The sequence below is a fragment of the Vitis riparia genome, chromosome 4 (assembly GCF_004353265.1).
Source record: "Vitis riparia cultivar Riparia Gloire de Montpellier isolate 1030 chromosome 4, EGFV_Vit.rip_1.0, whole genome shotgun sequence".
Lineage (NCBI taxonomy): Eukaryota > Viridiplantae > Streptophyta > Magnoliopsida > Vitales > Vitaceae > Vitis > Vitis riparia.
The window spans coordinates 3,837,247-3,862,764 of record NC_048434.1 but is presented as its reverse complement, the minus strand read 5'-3'; the positions used below and the strand labels follow the sequence as shown (position 1 = coordinate 3,862,764).

Here is a 25,518-nt window from a genome sequence, read left to right as displayed (position 1 = left end):
AGAATTTGTCATATTTTTAAGAAAAAGATACCTAATATCCTTTATAAATTTTTACGTTTCCCACTCAACGATAATACTAGTCATTTATTTTATTTTATTTTAAAAGAAAAAATAAAATAAGAAAAAAAAAACTCTAATAAATTGAAGGAATTGTAACAAGTTTATGAAAAACCGAATCTGGATTAGGAGACGAGGTTACCTATTGGAATATAGGTATATAATATCACATTTATATTAAGACTAAGAAATTAAAATCAGAAACAGGGATGGAAACAGGATAAAAATGTATCATGAGAAGAGAAAATTTCAATTATATTGCATCAAATGAATGTATGCGTACAAAGTATAGTCATGGTACAAGGATTAACAGTGGATGTAATTTTTTACAAGCAAAAATCACAAAATATAGATTACAAATTCACAATTTGGAGCCAGAAGGCTTACAAAACAAGTCTAGGAACTACCCTGCTGAATTGGTCGTGATGAAGAAAAGGAAGCAAGGAATGAGGAGGGTGGGGGTGCCACTCCATAGGCTCATGTGCTTGTGTTGCTATATTTGCTAGGTGGTCAGCCGGCCTGTTTGCTTCTCTGAATTCATGGCGAGCAGTAACTTCTTGGAAGCCTTGCAGAAGTTCACGGATATGAGTCATAAGGGACTTCTCTTCTTCCCCTGTGGCTTCCCGCTTCCCGTTTAACATCTCTATTGTAATCTTAGAGTCGCCTTCAATCAAAATCCGCTCCACATTCAACTTCAAAGCCAACCTGAGCCCACCTTCAAGTGCCCCAATCTCGGCCATCAATGAGTTGCTTGTGTCCAATGGTGTGGCAAAAGCAGCGATGAAGGAGCCTTGTGCGTCTCTTAGTAAGCCTCCACCTCCCGCTCTCCCTGTCCTCCCTTTGAATGAGCCGTCAAAGTTCAACTTCACCCACCCAGCATCCGGACGATGCCATGAAAAATACCGAAGGGGTCGAAGCCCATGTTCTCTTCTAGGAGCCAAGTTGTGACTTCCATAGGTTTGCTTGTTTCTCCGACGTGGATGTGGGCAATATTCTCTCTTGTGGCCAATTCTTCCACAGTGGAAGCACAACCCCGGAATCTCGTAGCGGAAACTCTGCCAGAATCCTCCCTCTCCATCATCCACATGCACTCCCGTCACCAGTGGTTCGTTGACGTCAACCTCAATGCAGACTCGGGCTTCATCACTACTAGAAGTATCAATAGCTATTGGCTGGCCGGCTGAAGAAGCCATCATGGACAAAACCTCATTGGTCCAGTAGCAACGATCAAGATCCGGAAGTTTCATCCACATTTGAGTATACGACATACTCTTGGAGTCTAATTCTAATCCTGGACACCATCTTCTCACCGCAAGACACAGTCCTTCCGCAAACACAGTTCCGTGGGACCAAACCTTTATGAAATCGCTTTCCAAAGGGAATGAAAATAAATAAAATTCATCCCCTAAGAATTTTACGATCACACTATTATCTAAGTCCCATTTGTCGATCATATCGTGTATACTTAGAACGCTTTTCTTTCCAAACAATTTACCCAACAAGCTTCTCTCCTTCCACCCAAACTCTTGCAACTCATGTTCAACTGGACGAAAGTACTCGGCAGGTTGAGAGTAGAAAGCAGTCCACGGGGAGATCAACACAAGAGGTAATGCTGCCATCTGTAAAGAGAATTCAAATATCCTATCAGGGCAACAATTTTCAGATGTTTCTATTTCCAGACAACTTAACTATGTCAAGGCATATAAATGACCCATAAAGAATCATTGGATGAAAATTTATTCAACAACCAGAAAATAAACGATGTATGAAAACGAAACAACATCGCATAAATAGTCAAATGCATCAATCTACATAATTCAAAACATAGCTGATCATCTCACAAATTCTTCAAGTCATCATGCAAAATCATCATCAACATCATGTTATAACAAAAGAAAAATTAGAAAGTAATTCATACCTTAATCAATGTTGGAAAAGCTTCTCCAAGTACAAGTTTCTCAGAGAGTAAAAATGAAACTCATGTTTTTGAAAGAGGGAAAATGAAATTTATTTAGAGAGAAAATTGAATAAATATATGCCTATATTTTAGTATTTAAATAATCAACAATTAGAAAGTTTGAGTTATCTACTTGGATAAGATTAGAACTTAACTAAAAGACTACCTTCTAAAACGTGACACCTTCCAAAAACTTCTATTTTTTTAACTTTTAAGATATTATTTTCAAATTTAAAATTAGAAAGATGTGTGCTCAAATGCGTTCATTTCATTTATATTTGTATGATTTTCATAAAAATTAATAATATAATTACATGAATTTGGAATTAATTAATTTCACGATTTACTCAAGTTAATAAAAAGTTAGTCCTTCTATTTTTTTTTTTTAATTTTTATTTATTGTGAATGATTTTATTATAAAAAAATTTTGAATTTATAGTTCACTATACCACAATCTTTCTCTAGTCGAATCAATTGAGTCTATAAATCTCATTAAAGCAAATATAATTATTTATATCCGTGAAAATCACCTTATTTTGTAGAAATTATATAATCCTAATTTTATAATTTCTAGATATTATAGTAAGTTAAACAAAATCAATGACAATATAAAATTAATTATCTTGCACTAATTGAAAAAGAATTTAAACTAATTTTAAAGTACTTAATAAGAACAATTTAATGAAAAATAAATTTTAATTTAGAACTAATTTAGATAAATGGTAGGTTCATTCACACTAAGCTATATTTGGTTGACGGAATGAAATAGGATAGGATATGTATATCTTAATTTGTGAAATGAATAAAAAATAATATGAATATATATATTATTTTTCAATATTTAAATTAATTCATTTATGTTTAACAATATTTATGATTAAAATATTTAAATTTCAAAAATATATTTTTTTATATTATGGTATTTAATATATAAAATAATTTTTATATATCATATATTAATATTATTTTATAATTTTTTTTAGTTTTTCTTTTTTACTCATAAATTTAATTTAGAATAAAAAAAAATTTTTATTTTGTAAAATGAGTATATTAAAAAATAAAAATAAGATAAAAAATAAATATTTGATACATGGAAGATATTTATCCCATATCTTATCATGATATTAACATATCACGTGAAAAGTATAAAAAAAAGGAAGACAAATAATATATCTCACCACTTATTTTATTTTATATTTGATTGAATACAGGATATGATAAGTGATGATACTTATCTTATCTTATATTTGGTTGAATATAGGATATGATAAGTTGACTTATCACTTATTATTTTTGAATAATATAGGATATGAACAATAAAATAAAATAATTGTATTAAGAGTTTTTAAGCTAAAACCCTCTTTACCTCTTCTTTATTTATTTTGAAAAATATTATATTTTATCTCTCTTTGTTTTTAGAATCTTAAAGTTTATTCCATTTTTTAAAATCTTAAAGTTTATTCCATAAAACGTAAATTGTTTTTCAATGGTCTAAATAACCACTTTAAAAGAGAATTTTATCATTTGAATGTGTTGTTTTTCAACTGGAAAAGAAAATTCTAGATTTTTGATGTGTTGTTATATAGGAAAAGAGATGTTTCACCCTCTATGGATATTTACTTTTATTTATACAATCTTTTTATTTTTTCTAATAATAAGTTTGATTGAAGTTGAAGATTAAGCATGTATGTTTTTTGGAATGAAGCAACGAGTTTTTGCACAACGGATGAAGAATTCATTCGCGATTATTTGTGGGATTGAAGAGCTCTTGCCCGATTATTTGCGGGAGACGGTATAATCAAATAACTTAATAAAACCTTTTTTTTTATATAGAATATTTTTAAAAGTAATTAAAAATATAAAGAATATTTTATAGATCTATATGATTATAAATGAACAGCAAAGAATAACCAGTTGACAAATATTTAAAATTTGAAAAATTCCTAATAATATTTTCTGTTGCACTTTTTAAAAAAAATATATATTTACGTTCACTAAAACTCTTTTTACATCAATTTTTTTAAAATAAAAATATTTTTATTAAAATCCCCAAATTACCCTTTTCCTTTCTCCTTTTTTTTCCCTCATTTTTTTTTTTCCAAATTTTCTGAAACCAAACAATAGCCTAAGTGCCTAACTGATTTTTTTTTTTCTTGATAATGTTTATGATAAAAGTGCTATTAGAAAAATAATCTTTTTCTAGAGGTGTATTTTCGATCTGAAGATCAAAGACAAATAGGTCTTGGCCAAGGATAAAGATTTTGCATTAAGTTAAATATTTGTACAGGATGGGAAACCACAAAACCTCAGACTTCTTGTCTGAGACTGAGCCCCTGCTATTTTATATTATATTTCCATATTCCGGATACATGGTGGTGCTTCTCAATTCTCAGGTCGGATTCTTAAAGAAGGGATGGTTCAGTGCTTGTCGGGCTGTAAGCCGCTGCGCTGGATCAAACTTCAATAAACCATAAAGCAAGTCAGTAAGAGATGATCTTGAGCTCCCCACATGCTGTAATACCATATCCTGCATTTACCAGACATACAGTTTACTAAAAAATGTACCAGAAAAGTGGAACTTCAGGTTTATTGAAATCAAAGGCAGAAGGAGAAAATGGTGGAACCTTCAGACGGTCAAGCTTCTTTACTGCTCTGATACTTTCCCTAGAAACTGCTCCTTCAGGCCAATTCAACCGTGATCCTCCCCTGAAATACTTTTCAACACTTCGGCTGCAAATATACAGATATAAAATTGCATTAAAGGGTGATATCGAAACATCATTCATGAATTTTAGATGCATACAAAAATAGAGGGAGGGACAGCAATGATCAAGTGCTAGAATGGCCTTTTAGAATTAGCAATGTTCAACAACTTTTATATATGTACCATCTTTTCCAACAGATGAAACCGTTTCCTTACCATAATCTTCACAAAGAAAACTTACCTTGCCCTCCGAATCATATGCTCTGGCAGAGGTCCCAACACCCTCTCCATCATGGCCAAATGCTCCAAGTTCTCATGTGTCTGAAATAATGCTTCACCCTGTCAAAATTATACACAGTTTAGGAGTTCTGATCACAATGGTCCATATCACAACATGGCTTAATACATCAGAATAAGTGGGGACTGACCACACAAAGTTCCACTAGTATGCAACCAACACTCCATAAATCACATGGATAACTCCATCCCAAACCTGCAATAAATGCATTTATAATGTGGATGAGAAAAAAGGAAATCACTAAAAACCGGGGCACTGATAAGCCACACAGGATTTAAAATGTGCTTCAACACGCAAAATTCTGACAAGTCTTGTATTGTCAATAAGCTGATCACTAGAATAATATCTCAAAATGAACAGGGACACAAACAAAGTTTTCTTTCCAGAAGAAGAAGAAAAGAACAACTAGAACCACTCTAGCAACGAACTGATCCAAAAGTTCTGCCGACAAAAAGCAAATTGCACTATTGTACTAATTATTTTAACTGTATTATTTAATAGTTTTGTTCATTATTGTAAGTCTGTATTATCTAATAATTCTGTTCATTATGGTAAGTAGTAAAACCAATAGATTCAACATATTGCAATGCAGCCAAAGTAATGTGTGTGGTTGAAACAAAAACAGATTTATCTCTAATCGAGAGGAATCGTGGGATGTTTGGTCCTACGAATAATGTTAATGTGGTGCTGTTCTTATTAACCATTTTTGGGAAATGTGAGTCTCTGTTTATAGAGCCTGCAATGCATTCTTTTCTATTTTATTCTCTTTTAAATCTATTTCCAAGCACCAATTTGGAATACTGTTATCAACCACCAGAATTTGTGTGGTTGAAACGAGGACATAATACACAAACGGAAATAACATAAGCAACATATCTGTATTTTGCCAACACGATAACTAGTTACCTAGAATAACCTCGGGTGCTCGGTAATGCCTTGTGGAAACAATGGAGCTATGGTTCTGATTATCATATGCAGTACTACCAAAATCAATCAGCTTAATTGCACTCGACTTTGGCAAGCACCTGAAGTGAGTTTCATCGGAAGAAAACCTCTGTACCATTCCAAGCATTTATTTAAATATTATAAATGCATCTATACCCAAATCCAAAATGGAATGATTTCCCAATTGTAAAAGGCCAAATACCTTGGAGCTAGGAAGCTTTATACACTCAGATGATACAAGAAGTATATTTTCTGGCTTCAGGTCAGTATGGATTAAGCATAAATCATGCACATCTGTTGGATATTGTAAAGCAAGGAAAATCATGTTAAAACAAAAAAGGGACACAAACATAATACAGAGGTACAGTCCTGGACAAACAAAACAGGCCCAAAAAACAGATCTGGGTAATTGGTTAGGTTAGAAAATAAAATACAGAATGAGAGATAAAGCAAGGGCCAAGGACAATGCACACACATGCTACAGATTCCAAAAGCTGACGTCCAAATTCCCGAACAAGATCCACAGGAAATGGGCAGTATTTATTTCTCTTTAGAAAATCAAATAAACTTGGTCCAAGCTTCTCAAACACCTGGTAACACCATTAAAGTGCATTCAAAGGAAGATTTCAATGTTAAGTTTCCAGTCTTACGAATGAAGTCCACAGGGAGAAATTAATTCAAACTATCACAGCAAATTTTAGCAACTCTATTTATTTAGAAGGTACATATGAAAAAATCCACTATATTAAATACCATCCAACTCAATGATGGTGAAGAACAAAATGGCCAAGTGCAATCAACAAGGAGATAGAAATGAGAGTTAACAAATATTTCAAAAAACAAGTAAGCCACATATTGAATTAGACCCATCTGGATGTTAACTGATCCCCAATCACATCTTTTGGGAAATATGAGGACCTTTTAAGAGGTAAATAACATTCTCAAGATAGAACGCAAACTATACAAGAGGACAAGTAACATAATTTTCTTAACACAAGCAACAAAATCAACAGAGAGAAACAGGACAAATTTCATTGGAGTACTCACTATGCATATGTGATTCCGGTAATCAAACCAGTGCTGAATCTGCACACAGCTGTAGAAAGGAAGAAAATTCATAAACATTAGAGCAGGGCATAAAACCAACTACCGTCAACCTTCCATTCAGCAGAAAATCTAGTGGATATGTACCGCAATCTGCATTTATCATTCTTAACAAGTTGTTGAAGCACACCAATTTCAACCATTGCTGCATCACGGTACTTGCTTATGCTTCGAACTACCTTGATTGCAACATATTCCCGTGTATCACGATCCCAACATTCCAAAACCCGGCCAAAAGTGCCTACAGTACTAGCAATTTGCTGAGATCATAGAAGCAGAATCACAAAAATATAAGATCTTGCAGACAGCAGAGCACTTGACAGCTAACCTTCACCCATCTTGCTGAGTATTTTATCTGCATAACAGAATATTAAAAGGAAGCACAATTGTTAGAATTTGGAAGGAAAAAACAAATAAATTGCCTAAAATATGAAAGCATGAGGTGGGTTGTATCATTAGCACTTTAGCATAAGACTTAAAACATAAGTTTACCCGCTTTTGATTTCCAAAATTCAAAGTGCTCAATGATGACACTTTCAGCCAGTTTGGATTAGAAATTTACATCTATTCCTCCAATAATTCAAAAAAAGAATTAAAACCAACAAAAATGAGTATAAAACAACCCAAAAAAAGGTTATTTGAGGCCGCATTGGTGTTTAGCTTCCCATATATCAAAATCTAGCATTCTAATTATCTATGAAAACCAAACAATGTTTCTTTAAAAATAGGCTGTTTTAAGGAAACTTGACACCATGTTTGGTTTCAATAAAGTATTGGACAAATGAATAAAAAGAAGTTGTTAAGGAAAATATTTTATCAAGAAAAATAAATGAAATGAGTTAAAAAAGGCATATACAAATAATTTATTTAACTTTAAATCTATTTTTTATTTTCCCTTTTCCATTTCTTCTATTTTCTTTTCTTTGCGTTTTCCCACAAATTTTCCAACCACCAAACATATGGTAAAGCCGTTATTTTTTGGGCTGAAAGAAAATTGTGCCTACTTCAAAAGTTGAAAGTGGAAACCCACCCGAAAGAATTAGCTTTCAAACATGTTTTTTGGTTAGAAAATATTTTCCAGAAACTGGTTCTCATATCGCAGCCAAACAGTCCGAAACCACCACTTCTTTTGAAATAAATCCCAATTCATAACAGGACATCTACATGAACATAAATACAAAAAATCATTGAGAATCTGGAAGAATTGAGGAGAAACTCTTACATCTTGGAGTAAGATTTTCACCAAGACCGAAGACGTAATGGCCTTCACGATCGTCATCCCTCCTCGGCGGCGATTGGCGTCTCAAGCTTTCATGATTCACCGCGGTGGGCAGCCGATCAGCCTACAAACATTCACCGAACCATCCCACGCATGTCAGAATAATCAAATCCAGAAACCCTAGCTGTTTCTCTCACCAAATTTCAACCTCTGAGACCCCTAACCCTAACCCTAGGTTGATCCAAAAGAATGAACCTCTCGTTGCTGAGATGGAGCCACATCCCAGGCGAGACGAGGTCGTTTCCTGCTTCTCTCCTTCTCCACCACTGATCCCAATCCCATGCTCACCATTAAGGCTACCGACTCTATTCCCGTCTCTCCGTCTGCATAAAAAATTTATGCAATAATCTAAGTGACTAGGGTTTGATTTATAGCAAAGAGGAAGTACTATTGCCAGAGGTGTTTTTTGCTGCTTCCACGCTTTTCACGCGCGGCTGTCCGTTAATGGGCTTGCATGTGAAGTTGTAGAACAGTAGACTGCCGAGCAAGATGGGCTGGGCCATGGACACCTTTATGGGCCATGAAATTATTCATTTGTCTGCTATGGGCTTCAGGTTTGGGCTTAGCCCGTTTAATTTGGCTAGCTTCATGTTAATATCATAATATGCACTTTTGAAGACAGATTTATGGATGAATATGTTTAAAAAGTATTTCCAAATAGATTTATAAGCACATAACCTTGGGCCGGGCCAAAATTCCGGATTGGACTGGGTTTTGAGCCATGGACACCCAATTGGAATCAAAGTAATAATGATAATTTAATAGCATATTTGCTTATATATTTATATTCCTTTTTTATAATTAGAGATATTTCTATTAAAGAATAAGACAATCATCTTATTTAGAAAAACGATTTCCACTTATTAAAAATTGTAAACTTAGAGTTCGTTTAATAATAATTTTAGAGAGTGTTTTTAATTTAAAAAATATTATATATTTGATAAAATTTAAAAAATTAGATAATGAGAAATCATATTTTAAAAATATAATTTTTCATAAATTCTAAAGCCCCGTTTTCAATACATTAGAAACGCATCTTCGAAACGCGAACATAAGATAATATTTTTGGCCATGGAGGAGATTTTGGCTCCAAACAACTCTCCTTGCCGATGACAACACTGTGAGCTAACGATGAGACCACGAAAAACCGTGGTCCCGACAGCCAACAGTTTTTCTTTGCGATGGAATCCACGGTTAATCCAGTATTCCACTTCAAAAAGCGTGCTAACCACGCGACCGCCACGAGCCACCCGCCCACCACTATAAAAGCCAACAGGGAAGGAGTGTAGACTGTGGCCAACGAGATTTAAAATGCAGAGCCTACAGGAGAAGGCCTCGGAGTGGAGCGGAGTCTCCCAAAACGACGCCTTTGAAATCGACAACACCAATCTCTTTCAGAAATTGGGCCTTCAGACCTTCATCAACCTCTCCACCAATTTCTACACCAGGTTCTTTACCAACAATTACACAATTTTTTGTTTTTAAAATTGTTTTAATTTGAGGTCTATTTGATTGATGGGAGGAAGTCGGAAAATGGGGGAAAATTTTTTGAGTTGTATTATTTTGGTCATTTTGTTTAAGGAAATGTTTCTTATTTTTCATTTTTATTTTTTAAGTTTTTGTTTTAATTTAAGGTCTGTTTGGTTGCTGAGAAAATGTGTAAAAAAAGGAGGAAGTCTTTTGAGTCTTATGATTTATGTTGTTTTGGTTCATGGATGTTGGAGGAGGCTGATCAGATATTTTTGGTTGGTAGGTTCGAGGTAATGAAAAGAAAAATGTAAATTTTCTAGTTCTTAGTTTTTATTTTATTCTTGAATGATTCTCCGGAAAACTGAGATAGACGAAGAGAAGGGAAATTTTGTTTTAACGTTTTTTGGATTTTCAAGGGAATAGTTTATGGTTTCGATTTTAATTTTATCAAGTGTTTTGAAGTTGATTTTAATTTGTTCTCTGTTTGATTAATGAGAAAACTGAGCAAAACAAGCAGCTTGGCGTTAGTCTGGTTGGAGTTTTGTATGGATGCTAAGAAAATGCAGGAAAAAAAAATAATAATAGAAATTGAGATTTTGGATCATAGATTTTGCATTAGTTGGGATCCTCGAAAATTAAATGCCAAACTTCACTAAGCTCAATACAATCCGTTTGGTTTCTTTACAGAAATCTGGCAATAAAATTTTAGTTTTGAATCCTATTTTTTTTAATTATGAGAAGAACCTGTGAGCATAGGACGATCATTTGCCTCAAAAAGAAATAGCTTTACTTTGTATTTTATCTTGATCTAAGTCTGTTTGGTGAGTGAATGAAGAAAAAACTAAGCAATTCATAATTCCCTCTTCTATCTTCTTTTCCTTAATTTTCTCAGCAATCAAATGGGACATTTTTTTAATTTAATTTTCTTAGGTAGTTCTATTCAATTTACGTGCTAGTTTGAGCTAATATAAGATTCCATATGATTATTTTGATATGGAAATTAGGGTTTATGACGATGAAGAGGAATGGTTTCGTTTGATTTTTGCTAATTCTAAGAAAGAAGAAGCAATTCAGAATCAATATGAATTCTTTGTACAGCGAATGGGAGGGCCCCCTTTATATTCCCAAAGGAAAGGTAAGGAGCAATTTATTTATTTATTTATGAAAATGCTATTCTTCACATCAAATTCTTTTGACTCTAGATTGTGACTGGGATCATCACAAATCAGAAAAATTAGGGTTTGTACAACACAAACACCCGGTGCCTCCATCTTTCACTGTATCATATATTAATCATGTTAGTACCCAAAAAATTGTTTCCATGAAAGTTTTAATATCAGTAAGAAATCAGAACACAAAGACATGCATATACATACCCACACATAAATATCATCAGAGAGAGCTTGGAGAAAAAGATGTGGAAAAGAAAAAGAATTACGTAACAGCCAAAGCCTCACAAATAGACATCCTTCTGTCCCTCAAAACAAGCTCAATATGTTAGCAATATAACACAAGGTAGGCAATAATCAGTTCACATGTTTTCATGATGTTCCTTAAACCAAGTTTTCAAATCTTGTCATACTTGTAATCAGATGTAGCTTCATAAAATGTCACTCTCATATCCATAGAACTGATACATATCCTTATTCTCCTTCATCACATCTTAAGTTTATGGAATTTGAGTTGATATGTTCACCTCTTCCATGAAATATGTGTTCTTAGCGAATATGATTTCCTAAACTGTTCTCATTCTTATTTCACCCTCTCAAGCCCCTGTTACAACCAGAACGTAAACACTAGAGACAAAGCTCTCTCATCACAACTTTGTCATTTGCATTTCTTATAGAAAGTAAGTGATATCGGTGTCCTAGATTCTATCAGGCTGAAGGTCACCACTTTCTTGAACTGCTTATGGAGCTGATTTTGAACATGTGCTTTCACACAATTCTTGTTTTTAAAGGTTAAGATCAAATATATTAACAGTGCACAAAAGCATACACGATGTATGCAAAGGTATCAAAATGCCAAAACAAGGCGAGATGGTACACAAAAAGCAACAACCATGCCTTAATTAGAATGTAGCCACTCCACAAAGTATCATGGTGAAGCAGCTATTACCTATATACACTTCGACCCACTCCAAAAAATTACATGAAGGGCTATTTAATTGCTTGTTCTACTTTTTCAAGGTTTTCAAAAGCACTCCTACTTCTCTTCCTCCAAATAGTCTAGAATAAGTAGTATAAATGAGCAACTTTCCAAACCTTTTCATTTCCACACAGAATTTAACTTGAAATTCAGCTTCCATGCTATGTTTTCATTCATAAAACCGCTACATTTCATATAATAGTACGAATAAATAGGTCTCCTAGATTCTCTTGCCAGGTGACTGCTGTGGAGAGGAATGTTAACTGAGTAACTTTTGTCCTCGGAAGATTATTTTGCATTCTTGTGGATTTTTGTAATAGAATACCAGTCATGGTATGAGGTGGTCCACAATGCAAATTACCTATGTTAACAAATGTTCTCAACTGTTTGAGCAATGTCCTGTTTGTTTCTTAACATGATATTTTCTACAATAATAAAGTTTTGTATACCCATGTGCTATTATGACACAAAAAACAGGACATCGCCCAAATAGTCAAGAACATTTGTTAACATAGGTAATTGTGTCATAATAGCACATGGGTATACAAAACTTTATTATTGTAGAAAATATCATGCTAAGAAACAAACACACAATGTCAAATAATTCTTGGTCATACTAATGGTTACTGCCACAAATAAGCAGTAATGTTGAAATTGGCAGCAATGTAGTGGTAGTGATTCATTAATGGATACAACTTGTGGTTCTTTATCACACCTTAATTTGTTTGGCCTACTTACCTTGTGGGTTCTGATCTCACCTCTGGTATTCTATTTAGCTTCCAAATGAAGGCTTTGCAATAGATTGAACAATTTGGACTGTCAAAACCGTTTGATTTTGAGTTTTCTGTAAACTGAGGGAGAAGATACCTAACATTTTGGATCAAGTGAATTAAACTTGTGATATGGCTTCTCTGGAAGCATTTTTTATCTGCCAACTTTTATTTATTCTACAATAGGAACGTGCAAAAAGTATATATGGAAAAATACACAACGAGAGAGAGGAGCAGTTTGCAAACTCTTTTGCAAGTCTAAACCCTAGTAAATTCTGAACCATGACATGATGCAAAATTACTGCTCATTGTGTGCATTCCAGTTAGAGAGTTCCTAAGGTGCCCTTTAGTTCGGTCGTTACCTGCTTTAGTTCAGTCCTCTAGCCATGAGAAACTGAAGTTCTTACTGATTAGAAGTAAGAGAATGTTTAGCTCCACCATCATCTTTCTGGTTGTGCTTGGAATGCCAGAATAAGAAATAGAAATGGGAAATCCATTCCATTTCCCATTCATTACTACATCTGGATTACAAATTAGAAATAGGAATAGGAACAACAATTCTTTCTCATGGAAAACAAACCCACTCTTGTGAGGATTTTGATTTCTCTCCTGCACATGGTATTGTGATTCACACTCATTTCCATTCTCATACCTACATGCCAAACACTCTCACAGCTTATGCTTTTTCCTCCTTCCTCCTGCTAATTACTGTGATTTAAGGATATAGATTCACCTATCAAGGTTATCTTTCAAATAGTATTAATAAGAAACAAAAATCTAGCAGCTTTGGTTCTTAACGTTAATGCCATCTGCAATTCTTTAGCTTCACAAATAATTAAATGGTATGTCAAATGAGATCCTTAAAATTATTTTCTGCAGGCCATCCAGCGCTGATTGGACGTCATCGGCCATTCCCCGTCACCCACCAAGCTGCGGAGAGGTGGTTGCATCACATGCAACAAGCACTGGATGGTGTCACAGAAATTGATGCAGATTCAAAAACCAAAATGATGAATTTTTTCAGGTAAATTAAACTCCCCCCTAATTAGCCTCTCATTGGTCGCTTTCTCAATTGATACCTAAACAGCATCTTTCATTCCAAAATTAGAACACATTGCATATCTGGTTTTGTTTTTCAGGCACACTGCTTTCTTCCTTGTGGCTGGAGATGAGTTGAAGAATCGTAACCAAGGAGTTCCCTGTAAGCATGGAGCCAGCAAACCAGCTGCAGTATGACATAATTTCTTGCTTCCATTTTCAGAAGAACACATTTAAGATTTTACCATTTAAAAACTGCTTTGATCTTATTATTATAAATGTGAAAAAGGGATAAAATTTTCACAGCCTTCATATCAAGAAAAATCTTGAAAAGTGAATGTTTACATCCATATCCAGATTGATTCACAATATCTAATTATAGGTCTGGGTTCTTGAGATTATTGAACATTTGCTTTTATCTTATTGCATTTTGGGAGCTTGCCTGTATCTGCCTTTCTGTGATTTGGGAAAGGGATAAATGTGAGCTACTCTTCTAGGATGTCTAAGATACAGCTGCATGGAATTATGGCAAACTTGTTTTTCCTTTTTCCCAACGAAATTTTACACTATTTTATGGATTAAGAGTGTGTTTGAAAATGATTTTGAAAGTGTTTTTAATATTTCTAATATTTAAAAAATAAATATTTTCAAGAGTTAGAAAGACTAGAAATATTATCAAACACACTATAAGAGTGCATTTGACAGTAATTCTGAGAAGTGTTTTTACTTTTTCTAATATGTTAAAAAAACTAAAAATACTTTTTTTAATCACTGTCAAATGCACTTTTATACTCAAATTGAAATTATTTTTGAAATTTAGTTCCTAAATGGGAATGTTTTTAAAAAATAGTTTTCGAGAACTCAAAACAAAAAAAAATATTTTTTTGAGCTTATTCTTCTTAAAAGAACTACACATTTACATATCTAAATTTGTTCTAAAAAAACCTTGCTTTTAAAATAAATTCTCAAAAATTTATTTTTTTGTACTTTTAGAAAATTATTTTAAAAGCAGTTTCTAAATTAAATTACATCGTTAATTTGAAGAAATGAAAACTTCTCCAAAGAATACTTTCCAAAAATTGAAAAATTTGATCAATGAAGGAATGATACCATTAGGCAAACTTAGATTAAAATAATTGGTTGAACCTCATGAAACTATTTTTGATATCTTTACTTTTACACAACAAATCTAACTTTGATTAACTTTAATGTGTAGATTATATAGAGATTATCAACATGTCCACACACACAAGCGCAACAAAAAGAATGGGATAATTTGATCAAAATGAAGATCCATGAAAAAGATGGAGAAAATTTAATCAAAATTGAAATAAAAGTTTGGTGTGGGGCCCATAGGTGTAGTCCTGCTCTGGAAATATATCATCAAAATATTTGACTAGTAATGGAAAAGTGTGGGCTTTCTTGGAATCTGATGGACTTCATTTTAATAAAGATAAAATTATTTAAAGAAAAAGGAAAATAAAAAAACCAACCTCGATTTGGTTTGTGTAATCATTTTTAATATTGGGATTAGAATTTATTTATATGTTTTTTAATTTGAATCTAATTTAGGTTGGGTTGGAAAAAAAATTTGAACAATTATAATTTATAATATTCTATATAATAAAATATATATTATTTATTCTTCCTTTTAAGGAAAAGAGGTTTCTATATTTTTTACAAATATATATAAATTTATTTTTATTTATTTTGATATTATCTTAAAATTATCTCATTTATTATTTAAATTTTGATATAAATATATAAAAAAATGTAAAAATTATTATAGGTGAGGTTTAAATCATATAATCTAATTAACCCGAGTTCCATCCGAATTTAAAAAATTAAGATTAAGTAATAAATGTAGAATTTGGATTGAGTTTCTTGGGTTACCCGGAATTGAGTTGGTCTTAGCTATCAATTGATCGGTCCAACCAAGTTTTAGTACTAATTTGTGAGTATGTATACTTAAATTCCTTTTGATTATAAAAAGTAAGCATTATATCAATCTAAAAAAAAAAAAAAAATGATAAAAGCGAATATTGGCAGGTCTGTCAACATTCTCATCACCTTGAAGAATAAGGGGTAAAGCCATAGGTAAATTGAGAACAGTCCCAACTCCCAAGTTGGTTTACTACTCTCATGATGGAGCCATTTGAATCTCTAATACCCTCGATCCAAACCCATATTAAGGTTATGTTTGGTTTCGAAAAATATTAAGAAAAAAAAAATACTAAGAAAAATAATTTTTTCATATTTGATTGTCATATAAAAAATAATAAAGAAAATAACATATAAGTAAGATTAATTAAAATTTTATATATTTTTAAATTATTTAATCTTTATATTGAAAAGTGAAAATAAGTAAAATGAGTTTGAATTAACATATAAAAATAATTTATTGATTTTAAATTTATTATTATTTTCTCTTGTTTTTTCTTTCCTTTTTATTTTTTTTCTCTCACATTTTTTCTTATATTTTTCACAACCAAAAACATAACCTAAAAACCCAGACAAATCCTGCAAGATTCCTTGTGCTTTCATCATTGTGCTTTCCACATATAGAAAAAGGATAACTTATTTGTGGCCCAAAGGGAAAAGATAAAAAAAAAAAGCCCCAAATTTAGGGGGGAAAAAAGGTGGGGGACATCCAAGCTTTTCCTCTTGGTCTTGTTCTGGTGCCTCCTATTCTATTAACAACTAGGCTTAAAAAGAAGAAGAAAAGAAAAGAAAAAAAGGGACTTAGCTCAAAGGTAGGCAATAGAGTATGAAGGAGTAGAAGGATTTCATAGCAGTATAGTAAAGAAAACAGATATACCATTATGTATCAACATCGATCCATAAGGTCATTATCTTGCAAAATCTTGGATGGAACAGCGAAGCGTGCGGAGAAGGACCTGAACCTGTTTTCAGGATCCGTCCACCCTGGGCCTTGATCGAAATTCTGCGAGTAGGAGTCCATGTCATAAGACGCCAGACGCGATGGAGGGGTAGAATTATGGAAAATTTTCTTGTTTTCTTGCTTTATTTTTCTCCAAAGTAGTCTCCACTTCGACCCCGAATTGCAGTCGCCCAATCGGACGCTTTTGCCGCGAGAATTCGACCAGAGCTTGATCCCCATTTCCAGCAAATGTAAGCATGGCCAGACTTCTGCCCTTCAATTCGAGGCTGTCTCTCCACGAGGTTCGTCTACATATAATAATTGTCTAAGTCCTCGACTTGGCTCTTCTCATTGGCCGACTCTTTCCTTTCTCTCGCTTCACAAAAAGCCCACAAAAAAATCTTAGAAATCTGTCTGGCACAAGATAGATAAGCCCATATTTTTACCAAAAATGGTAAAACTTCAAGTTGACAATGTAAATTAACAAATATTTATCAATTTTTTTTTATTTATATTTTACTGATTTTGGGAGTTGGGTCTTAACAAGTAAACCAAAACCAAATATAAAATTAGAAAATAGAAGGGTAAAATAAGGTAAAAAGTGATGGCTAAGAGGTGAAGTCAATGTGTAATGCAAGTGCAACAGACTTTGAATTGTCAAATTAAGCCAGCCTCAAGGGTCTATTTTTGATAGCTGCAGCCCAATTTCCTTCTTTCACACTACTTATTTTAGTGAAAGAAGCTTCTCTAAAGTTCAAAAAAATGATGATGATGATCTGACTGGTCAGGGTCAATCTTCAAACATTTGAGCCATAAAAATTTGCCAACAGTTTTAAGACTTGGATTGTAGTTCAAGACATTTTGAGGTTGAGCTTGAAATGGAAAAATAAATCCAAAAGCATTAAGGGTCATGGATTAGGAGGAATTTTCTAATAGGTTTGGGAAATGTGGTTAAATTTTGATATTGAATCATATGATGTTATATATGCCCTACAAATAATCTTATTGCTTTTGTAATTTTTCGCTCTCAATCGTATAAATATTGTTCACTCTTGATCCAATGGCATTCAGCTTTCCACATAATTAAGACTTGGTACATGTATAATGTCAGCAAGTGAATTGGTCCTTATGCTGAACTCATCAGTTCAAGAAAAATTAAAACACCCTTTGGCTCACTTCTCAGTCCTCTTTGACCTTTTCTAGAAATGCATTGAACTTTAATTTTTAGGCTCCAAATTCAGATAGTCCCCTTTGGGGGCCCATGATCGGATATATAACAATATTTCTACAGATGAACAAGAAAGACTATAGATACTGCAGACGAAGAAAAGGGTGTCTGAAACAAAAACTTAGCCGAGGAGAGGTTTAACTTAAAGCACAAAAAAGAAAAAAAGAAAAATCTCGCATTGTTAAGAAGAAACACCATTTACGCTTTGTGATTGAGTGATGGCCTTCAATCTTTGATAGGCATCAGAACAGGCATGAGTGTAGTCTGTCAAGGCCCGGAAGAGCTCAGGCAACCGAAGTTTGAGACTTCCCAGTGATTTCTCCCTCACCTGAACACAATGTCTTTGGTGAGCTTCAACTTCCTCTTCCAACTTCTTCTTCAAGCTCTCCACCACAAATTGTTTCTCTGAGATGGGGTCCTTGGGATTGGCTTCGTCGCCCTTCTCAGGGTCTGTTTCATCTGGCGGGGTCCTACGCTGCATGTATTTCTGGTACCAGTCCTGAAATGCTTGATGCTTGCGCGAATACTCCTTTTGGGTCTCCTCGCACTTCTCTTTTAGTTTCATCTCTTCCTCCTGATGAAGGATGATGGTTTTTATCACAGCAGCAAAGGAGGAGATTGCTGATTTGGCAAGCTCATGAGGAAGCTTCTCCAGAGAGTCATGCCATGAGTGAAGGAGGGCCTGGATGGGAGGGTGTTGAGGTCTCGGAGGAGATGAGATTTTCTCCTTCAAGCTGCTTTCAATGGGGATTAGATTTAACTTCAACCAGCTGTTGAGTGCCTGGATGTATTGTTTTTCATGGGTCACAAGCTTTTCAAACTGTGAATGCCATCCTTGGATCTCATTCCAGAGCTGGATGGTGTGTTCATGGTGATGCTTGCTCGTCTCCTTGGGAGCCTGGGAGATGTCAATAGATTTGAGGTCTGTAACCACCTTTAGCTGGCTGTTGTGCTGCATGCACATGTCATTCCACATTTTCGCCATCCTGCAGCATATACCAAAGATTAATAAAAAAACCCCGCATTTAGTTTTGGAAGATACTACTACATGCAGATGGGTATTGAATATTTTTTGCTATAATACCATGAAAGATAAAATTTAGGGCATGAGGTCAATGGTTGGCAAGGACCCATTCATATGATATGTATGAGAGAAAATGGCATGTAACAGAATGAAAGAACCAAAACATGACAGCAGCAAGGCAAAAAGCCACATGGGCCAGCCCTAAAACTAAACCCCACCTTCCTTAAGTTCGCATACGACATTGAAGAAATGCACAACTACTGATTTGTGTGCTGGAATGAAGACAACCAGATGAATACTTTTGACTCAGATCACTACTTTGACTGACAACATACTATTTTTGTCAGAAACCATCCATAAAGAAAAACAATGATGCATGCCCAGAAAAGCACATGAGGATCCAATGTCCAAGAACACAAACAAAAGCTTTGTTGGTTAAAGGGCCTGACTAAAAACTAAGTAAAAAAGGGTCCACTAGAAATGAAATCCAGTAATGTGTTGGGATATAAGATTGTGTCAATCAGTAGATATGATTAAAGATTGAATAATAGAGGAAGAGAACAAAACAATCCGTAGTTTGTTTTCTATTTCTTTTTGGCTAGATCTGTTCAATCAATAGACATGAATTATGAAAAAATAATTAGAAAAATATTTCTTTCAGCAATTATAGTTGAAACAAGAGAGCTGTAGCATGTGCGTTGTGTGTGGGAGGGGGGATACTTTTAAAAAGAAGCTATGTTGTGTTCATCGACAAAATATTGTGAAATACTAGAATGTAGAGAAGGAATCTTCAAATTTCCTGAATGGAAACTTACCCGTCCACAAGAGCAACAAGTTTTGGGTACAATTGATCATCACGGATGTGATTTACTTCAGAAACAGTTGAATCCATGGACTGCATGTCAACTATATATCGTGTATGCAGATGACTTACAGCTGCTTTCGTTTTCTCCAATGATTCAGTACTGGCACTGCGTTTCTTCTGCTTGTTAAGCAAAGCAACCTTCCTCTGATATTCATGCTTCATAAGCTCACCTGCCTATCATCATAAAGCAAATTGAAATAAGATTTCAGTATATACAATGATTAACTTGCATTAAACCTGTATTATTTTTTTTTTTAAAAAGGTATTCTTCCCCGAATTCAATAGTATAAACTCTCACTTCATACTGCTCTATCTCAAAATACACCTCTAAGTCATGTGCATTCAGTTCTTTCAGTAGGATTTTTAACATAACTGGGATTTCTGAAATCATGTACAGTTGGTACTCATGACCTATAATATGAAAAAGACCCAGCATAGCAAATAATTTATCACACTAAAAGATAAAGGATAAACATTCCAAACCAAATGAAATGACGAAAATGTACCTTCACTTCATCATAAAGTTTTTTTTCCCATGCCAGCAACTTGTCCAGGACAGTTGCGTGAGTTTCATATTCTTCTGCATCAAAAACATCCTTCATATCATCAGCATTGTGCATACCTCTGATTGACTTATTCCATGTAATAACGCGCATGACCCTGGCAGAGTGGTCAATATGTCCTGCAAAACTTAAAGCACAGTAGTTTAATTAGCAAGAGACTGACAGTCTCCATTAAACAACAAAAATGGATTCTATTCACACACACACACAAAACAAAACAAAAATGACAAAAAAAGTCTTAAGTAATTAGGTCCACATTGTCATCCCAGTGGATTTGTAACTTCTCCAAACAGTCAAAACTGTTTCCACGGTAGAAGGCAAATAATTTGTCCTTGTATCATACTGCCACCAAAAGGGCTACCTACTCCACCATCAGGGCCACCTCCTCCACCATCAGGGCCGCCTCCACTTGCACCACTGTGTACACCACCTCCACCACCGATCAACTGCCATCTCTTGCGCCACCATTTCATATTTCCTTCCTCGCAAACACCACAATTGCCTCCACCTCATATGCCACCACCATGTCTCTGTGGTGCCGTCTCCATGGTACTAGTTCCCGTTGCACCACCACCAACAAACTTCTGTTGCAGGCACCACCATTTTCATACCTCTCCCTCACCAAAACTGCAATTCCCTCCACATCATATGCTGGCACCACTGCAACAATCATACCGCTGGGACCTCATTCTTCATCACCACTGGCAAGACCTACCATCCCAGTCCATATTGCATTACACCACCACCACCACACTACTGCCACCAGGACAACCATTGCCACTGCCACCTCTACCACCAGACCCACCATTGCTTTCAACATTCAAACCACTCTTTTACAGTCAAATATATTTCTTTTCCAACCTTCTCAGGAGCACTTTCTAAAAGCTTAACAACCACCCCCCACCCCACCCTAAAAGAAAAGACAACAAAAAAGAAAAAAAGAAAAAAAGAAAAAAAAAACACAACCAGACAACATATTAATGTAATCCCCTATTTACATAGAGGGGGAAAAGGCATTCAAATGCGGTTAGATCTATGCTTTCTTTTCTTTCTTCTTTATTATCATTATTATTTTTTTCCGCTGCAACTTTTTACATAAAGCATACATGAGTATTTACCAAACTTTGAGAAAAGGGGGATTCCGAATATTCAATCAGAAAATTAGGATAAATTCAAACAAGAACAGAAAGGGGAAAAGATCATCTGGAAAAATGAATTCATATGGATCTACGATTCCTTAAATCTCCAAATTTTCAGATGCATTAAAGAACTTTAAGAAAAGGAATTGGCCAGCAAAGCAAAAGCAAAAGCAATTACCGCCATTATCTGCAAAATTAGAGTGATAATGCATCCGATTTGCCTCTAGCATCTTGGTAACCTCTTGGGCACTCTCGGACGCCTTCAGAAAATGATCGTCGATCACATTCAGTATCTGCATAAGATTAATACTAGGCTCAATCACCCCCCTCCTGACCTCCGGCAACGGTGCCGTATTGGCATGTGTGAGCTGCTTTGCCTTCTTCACAAGCTCCTCATCCTCCTTCTCGGCTGTCTTCTGCGGTGTCTTCGGCTCAACCCCACCACTCTCCTCACCACCATCGCCACCCACATTGCCCATTTCGTGAAACACCTCACCCTCATCCTCGTTCTTCTCACCCTTAATCTCATCCTCTTCAGTCAGCATGGTTCCAGCCATGTTCTCCACCATAAAGAAGTAATCCCAAGACATCCCCTTCGCATCCGGAGGCGGCGGCGGAACCGCATTCATCGCCGGCGTCCGCGGAGGAGTGGGCTCCGCCTCCCTCGCTCCACCGCCATTTCGCCGCCGCATCAGCTCATCCTTATCATCCCGCTTATCTTCTTCAATAACCACCGGAATACTCAACCCAACGGGCGTTTTTACCGGCGAAAGCTCCGGCATGCTCACCGTTCGCTTGAGCGGGCTCGGTGAGTAGTTGGGAAGAGGCGGAGGCGGCGGCGGGAGGGTGGCATCGATCGCCGCCGCTTCAGAGACCGTTCCAAATGCCGAATGGAGATGCTGGTCGTGGTTATTCTCGGCTTCTCCTTCCCCGTAGTCGCCCAACGCGGCGCCGGTATTCTTCAAGGCCATGGTGTAACCAGTGTGCCCCGCAGCGAAGGCGTTGCGAGCCGCCAGCGCCTCTTTCATGAGTATCTTCCGCTCTTTGCATCTCGAAACCGCCTCCTCATTCTCAATTCTCGATTGCGCACACCCCATTTTCCCGATTCTCTTTCAATCTCTTATCGATTCACCCAACGTAAAATCCAAAAAAAAAAATCGTTTCGCATGGAAGAAAGAAAATGTGGCAGTTACTGCAAACAACAACAGAAACCTTCAAGGCCGAAGAAGGATTTATTAGGGTTAGGGTTAGGAGAAGGAGGAGACGGAGACGGAGAAGGCGTGGTGGGGGAAATGGGAAGAACACATGGGAGTGAGTAGGAGAGAGTATGAAAAAGAGATGCTGACAAGCACAGCCAGACTGGTACTGCAGGAGAGTGGAGGGTTTCGTGCTTTTGGTAGAGTATACAATTCTCCTCTACTCGCTTCCCTTTGAATTCGTGGTGTCCCTCCCACACCATATTTCCAATAACGGTCACATTTTTCAAGGTCATAAAGCGACGTCGTTTACTATAGGTGTTAGTATTGCCAATTTACCAATTACCAATGGAGTTAGTACACTCTTTTTAACGGTTCAATTTCAAAATTTTTGTCCGAATTTTAAGCATAAATAAAAGGTAAATAGAACGATAACCCGTGAGAGTATGTTTGGATGGCTATGGACGACAGATCTTATTTCAGTCATCATCACATCAATCATCATGCCTCTTGTTCAATATAAAGTAAGTGGTGACATATTATTCAATTTTTTATTTTTATTTTGATAATCTAAAATTTAATTTACAATCATAAATTTATTCTTCTTATTATTATTTTATTTTTTATATTACTTATTTTTCACATTTTAATTTAAATAAATTAAATTTATTATTAAGGAAGAAATAAAAAATATGTATAAAATATATTATAAAATAATAGTCATATTGTATATATTTAATATAAAAAAAATTATTTTTATATATTTAATAACATAATATTACATTTTTTATAAGTTTTAAATATTTAATCAAGAATATTATTACCAAATAAATAAAAACTTATTAAACAATCATTTCCAAATCATATTCTTTTTTAATAGCCACTATTGAAATGCAATATAATTTTAAGAAAATATCTGACATTAAAATGTAATATGGATTCCATCCAATTTTTCCCCTTTTACAAATCAAATATAAATATAAATAACATACACCATGGATATCATATATTTTTTTCCATTATTATACCTAATGATATTATATCTACATTAAATATGTTATATTATGTTTATATTTAATTTATGAAATGAATAAACAATAATATAGAATATATAATATTTTTTTATGTAAAAAAAGTGAAGTTTCTTTTATATTTAACAATATTTATGATTAAAATATTTAAACTTTATAAATAAATTTTTATATTATATTATTTAATATATAAACATGAGATTAACATATTTTATATAAAATGGATAAAAAAAATGGATTGAGAATATATCCCATATGTTTGGTTACATAGGAGAGGTTAAGTGATTTAATAACTTTTTATGAGAGGAAATATAATATCCCTTTTTTTATTCTATCCCATATTATATCCTACCAATCAAATATAACCTATATGGTTAGCAACATGAAATAGAATATGATATGAAATGATTCAACATATTTTGTATTAGGTGGATAAGTCATCATATCCTAAATATAGTCAAACATAAATTAGCAGTGGAATACGTTCGTTGGGATAAGATAATCCTAAATTGAAATATGGGTGTTGATGTTGTTCTAACTAGATGTAGGTCCATCTAGTTTCACTAGGATCAAACGAACTTCTTCCCTACACAAAAGGATGTCCAGAGAGGTGGTTCGGACATGCCCCTCCGAAGCTTAAGTTAAAATCTAGTAAGAGCAAATCCAACTTTTTAGATGATTATATGCACATGTACCTTTTTCATGCCTATGGAGGGGTTTTTATAGAACTTATGACTTCATTGTCGCAATGTTGATTGTGCATTCATGTCTTTCCTGCGCTGATGAATGTTGTTGTGGTGGATACTATGCCTTCATAAGATAATCAATGTCATTTTCTCAGCTCAGATTGGAAAATCATACCAAATAAGAGTTGCTAATTGGTGTCATTTATTGTTTGTCATGCAAGAATTACAGACCATGTCGTTGACTGTGCATTTACATTTGTCAATGTCGCCGATTGTGTGTAACGATTGGACAACATTGATTTTTGGGTGTAAATGTCATCTTGATTGTTGCTCAGGCATTGCTGATGATTAATCATCCGTTCAATGGCTAGAATTTCCAACTGGCTTGGTTTGTCCATTTAGAAGCCCCCAATCGGCTTGGTCTATCCATTCTGTTTGGCATTGGGGAAGAAGGAAATCTATTTTTCCTCTTGTGTCAAACAAAGCTTATCTTGGTCCAGACGGATTGCTCCCAAATGGATTATCTACTTACCTTAGACGACCAAAAGGTCTTGAACCTGTGAAAGACACATGGAGGGAAGTTTCCCACAATGGGGTATTTGTATTTCATAGATAATAAATTTATTTTTCTTATTCATTTTCTTTTTTTTTTTTCTATTTTTTTAGACATTTTCTAAAAGAAAAAAAAAATTGATTTAAAAAATTATAGTTGAATAACCGTGTTACAATTCTCAATTCAATTTCAGGAGCAAATCTTTTCCAATGACTTGTCATATTCTTCATTTTCCAAGAAATAAAATTCCCGTATAATAAACCTTAATTTGAAAAAAAAAAATAGCGTAACAATAACAAAAGAGTGTAACAACAGTCAAATTAGTTATATTAATTGAATCAAAATTAATACAATTAGGTTTCATTTTAATACATTTTTTTTAAAAAAAAATATAGATTTACCTTACACCCCTAAAAATTATTCTAAAAAAAAATTAAAATTTTCTAGTACCCAAATTTAAAAATAGTTTTTAAAATTATTATATTTTCAATTTAAGTTTTTATCAACTTACTATTATTTTATATTTTAAAAAAATTTAAAAATTAAAAACATATCCAAACAAAAACTTAATCATATTATTAA

General features: G+C 34.3%; 3 protein-coding genes across 7 annotated transcripts; 1 reads left to right on the top strand and 2 right to left on the bottom strand.

The window, feature by feature from the left end:
• Window positions 1-4,254: 4,254 nt before the first annotated feature.
• On the bottom strand, window positions 4,255-8,685 carry LOC117913066 (serine/threonine-protein kinase AFC3). Of its 4 annotated transcripts, XM_034827965.1 has the most exons (12): window positions 8,540-8,682; window positions 8,288-8,408; window positions 7,394-7,420; window positions 7,153-7,306; window positions 7,009-7,057; window positions 6,437-6,551; window positions 6,164-6,255; window positions 5,923-6,070; window positions 5,147-5,211; window positions 4,960-5,057; window positions 4,639-4,744; window positions 4,255-4,541 (listed from the first exon to the last, which is right to left on the bottom strand). In XM_034827965.1, exons 1-12 carry the CDS (start codon window positions 8,633-8,635, stop codon window positions 4,404-4,406), a joined length of 1,209 nt encoding a protein of 402 aa, XP_034683856.1. In that variant the 5' UTR covers window positions 8,636-8,682; the 3' UTR covers window positions 4,255-4,403. The 4 variants fall into 4 exon arrangements, with proteins under 4 accessions (XP_034683856.1, XP_034683857.1, XP_034683859.1 ...); XM_034827967.1 differs by lacking the exon at window positions 4,255-4,541 and having other exon boundaries at window positions 4,653-4,744; window positions 4,935-5,057; window positions 8,540-8,685; XM_034827966.1 differs by lacking the exons at window positions 5,923-6,070; window positions 6,164-6,255.
• Window positions 8,686-9,620: 935 nt separating this feature from the next.
• LOC117912091 (two-on-two hemoglobin-3) lies at window positions 9,621-14,217 on the top strand. Its single transcript, XM_034826556.1, has 4 exons — window positions 9,621-9,792; window positions 10,819-10,949; window positions 13,612-13,756; window positions 13,872-14,217. Exons 1-4 carry the CDS (start codon window positions 9,656-9,658, stop codon window positions 13,966-13,968), a joined length of 510 nt encoding a protein of 169 aa, XP_034682447.1. The 5' UTR covers window positions 9,621-9,655; the 3' UTR covers window positions 13,969-14,217.
• Window positions 14,218-16,302: 2,085 nt separating this feature from the next.
• LOC117913131 (protein ALTERED PHOSPHATE STARVATION RESPONSE 1) lies at window positions 16,303-22,846 on the bottom strand. Of its 2 annotated transcripts, XM_034828066.1 has the most exons (5): window positions 21,649-22,846; window positions 20,275-20,450; window positions 19,719-19,942; window positions 18,057-18,865; window positions 16,303-17,027 (listed from the first exon to the last, which is right to left on the bottom strand). In XM_034828066.1, the coding sequence occupies exons 1-4, from the start codon at window positions 22,565-22,567 to the stop codon at window positions 18,061-18,063; spliced, it is 2,124 nt and encodes a 707-aa protein (XP_034683957.1). In that variant the 5' UTR covers window positions 22,568-22,846; the 3' UTR covers window positions 16,303-17,027; window positions 18,057-18,060. The 2 variants fall into 2 exon arrangements, with proteins under 2 accessions (XP_034683957.1, XP_034683956.1); XM_034828065.1 differs by lacking the exon at window positions 16,303-17,027 and having other exon boundaries at window positions 17,840-18,865.
• Between the last annotated feature and the right edge of the window lie 2,672 nt (window positions 22,847-25,518).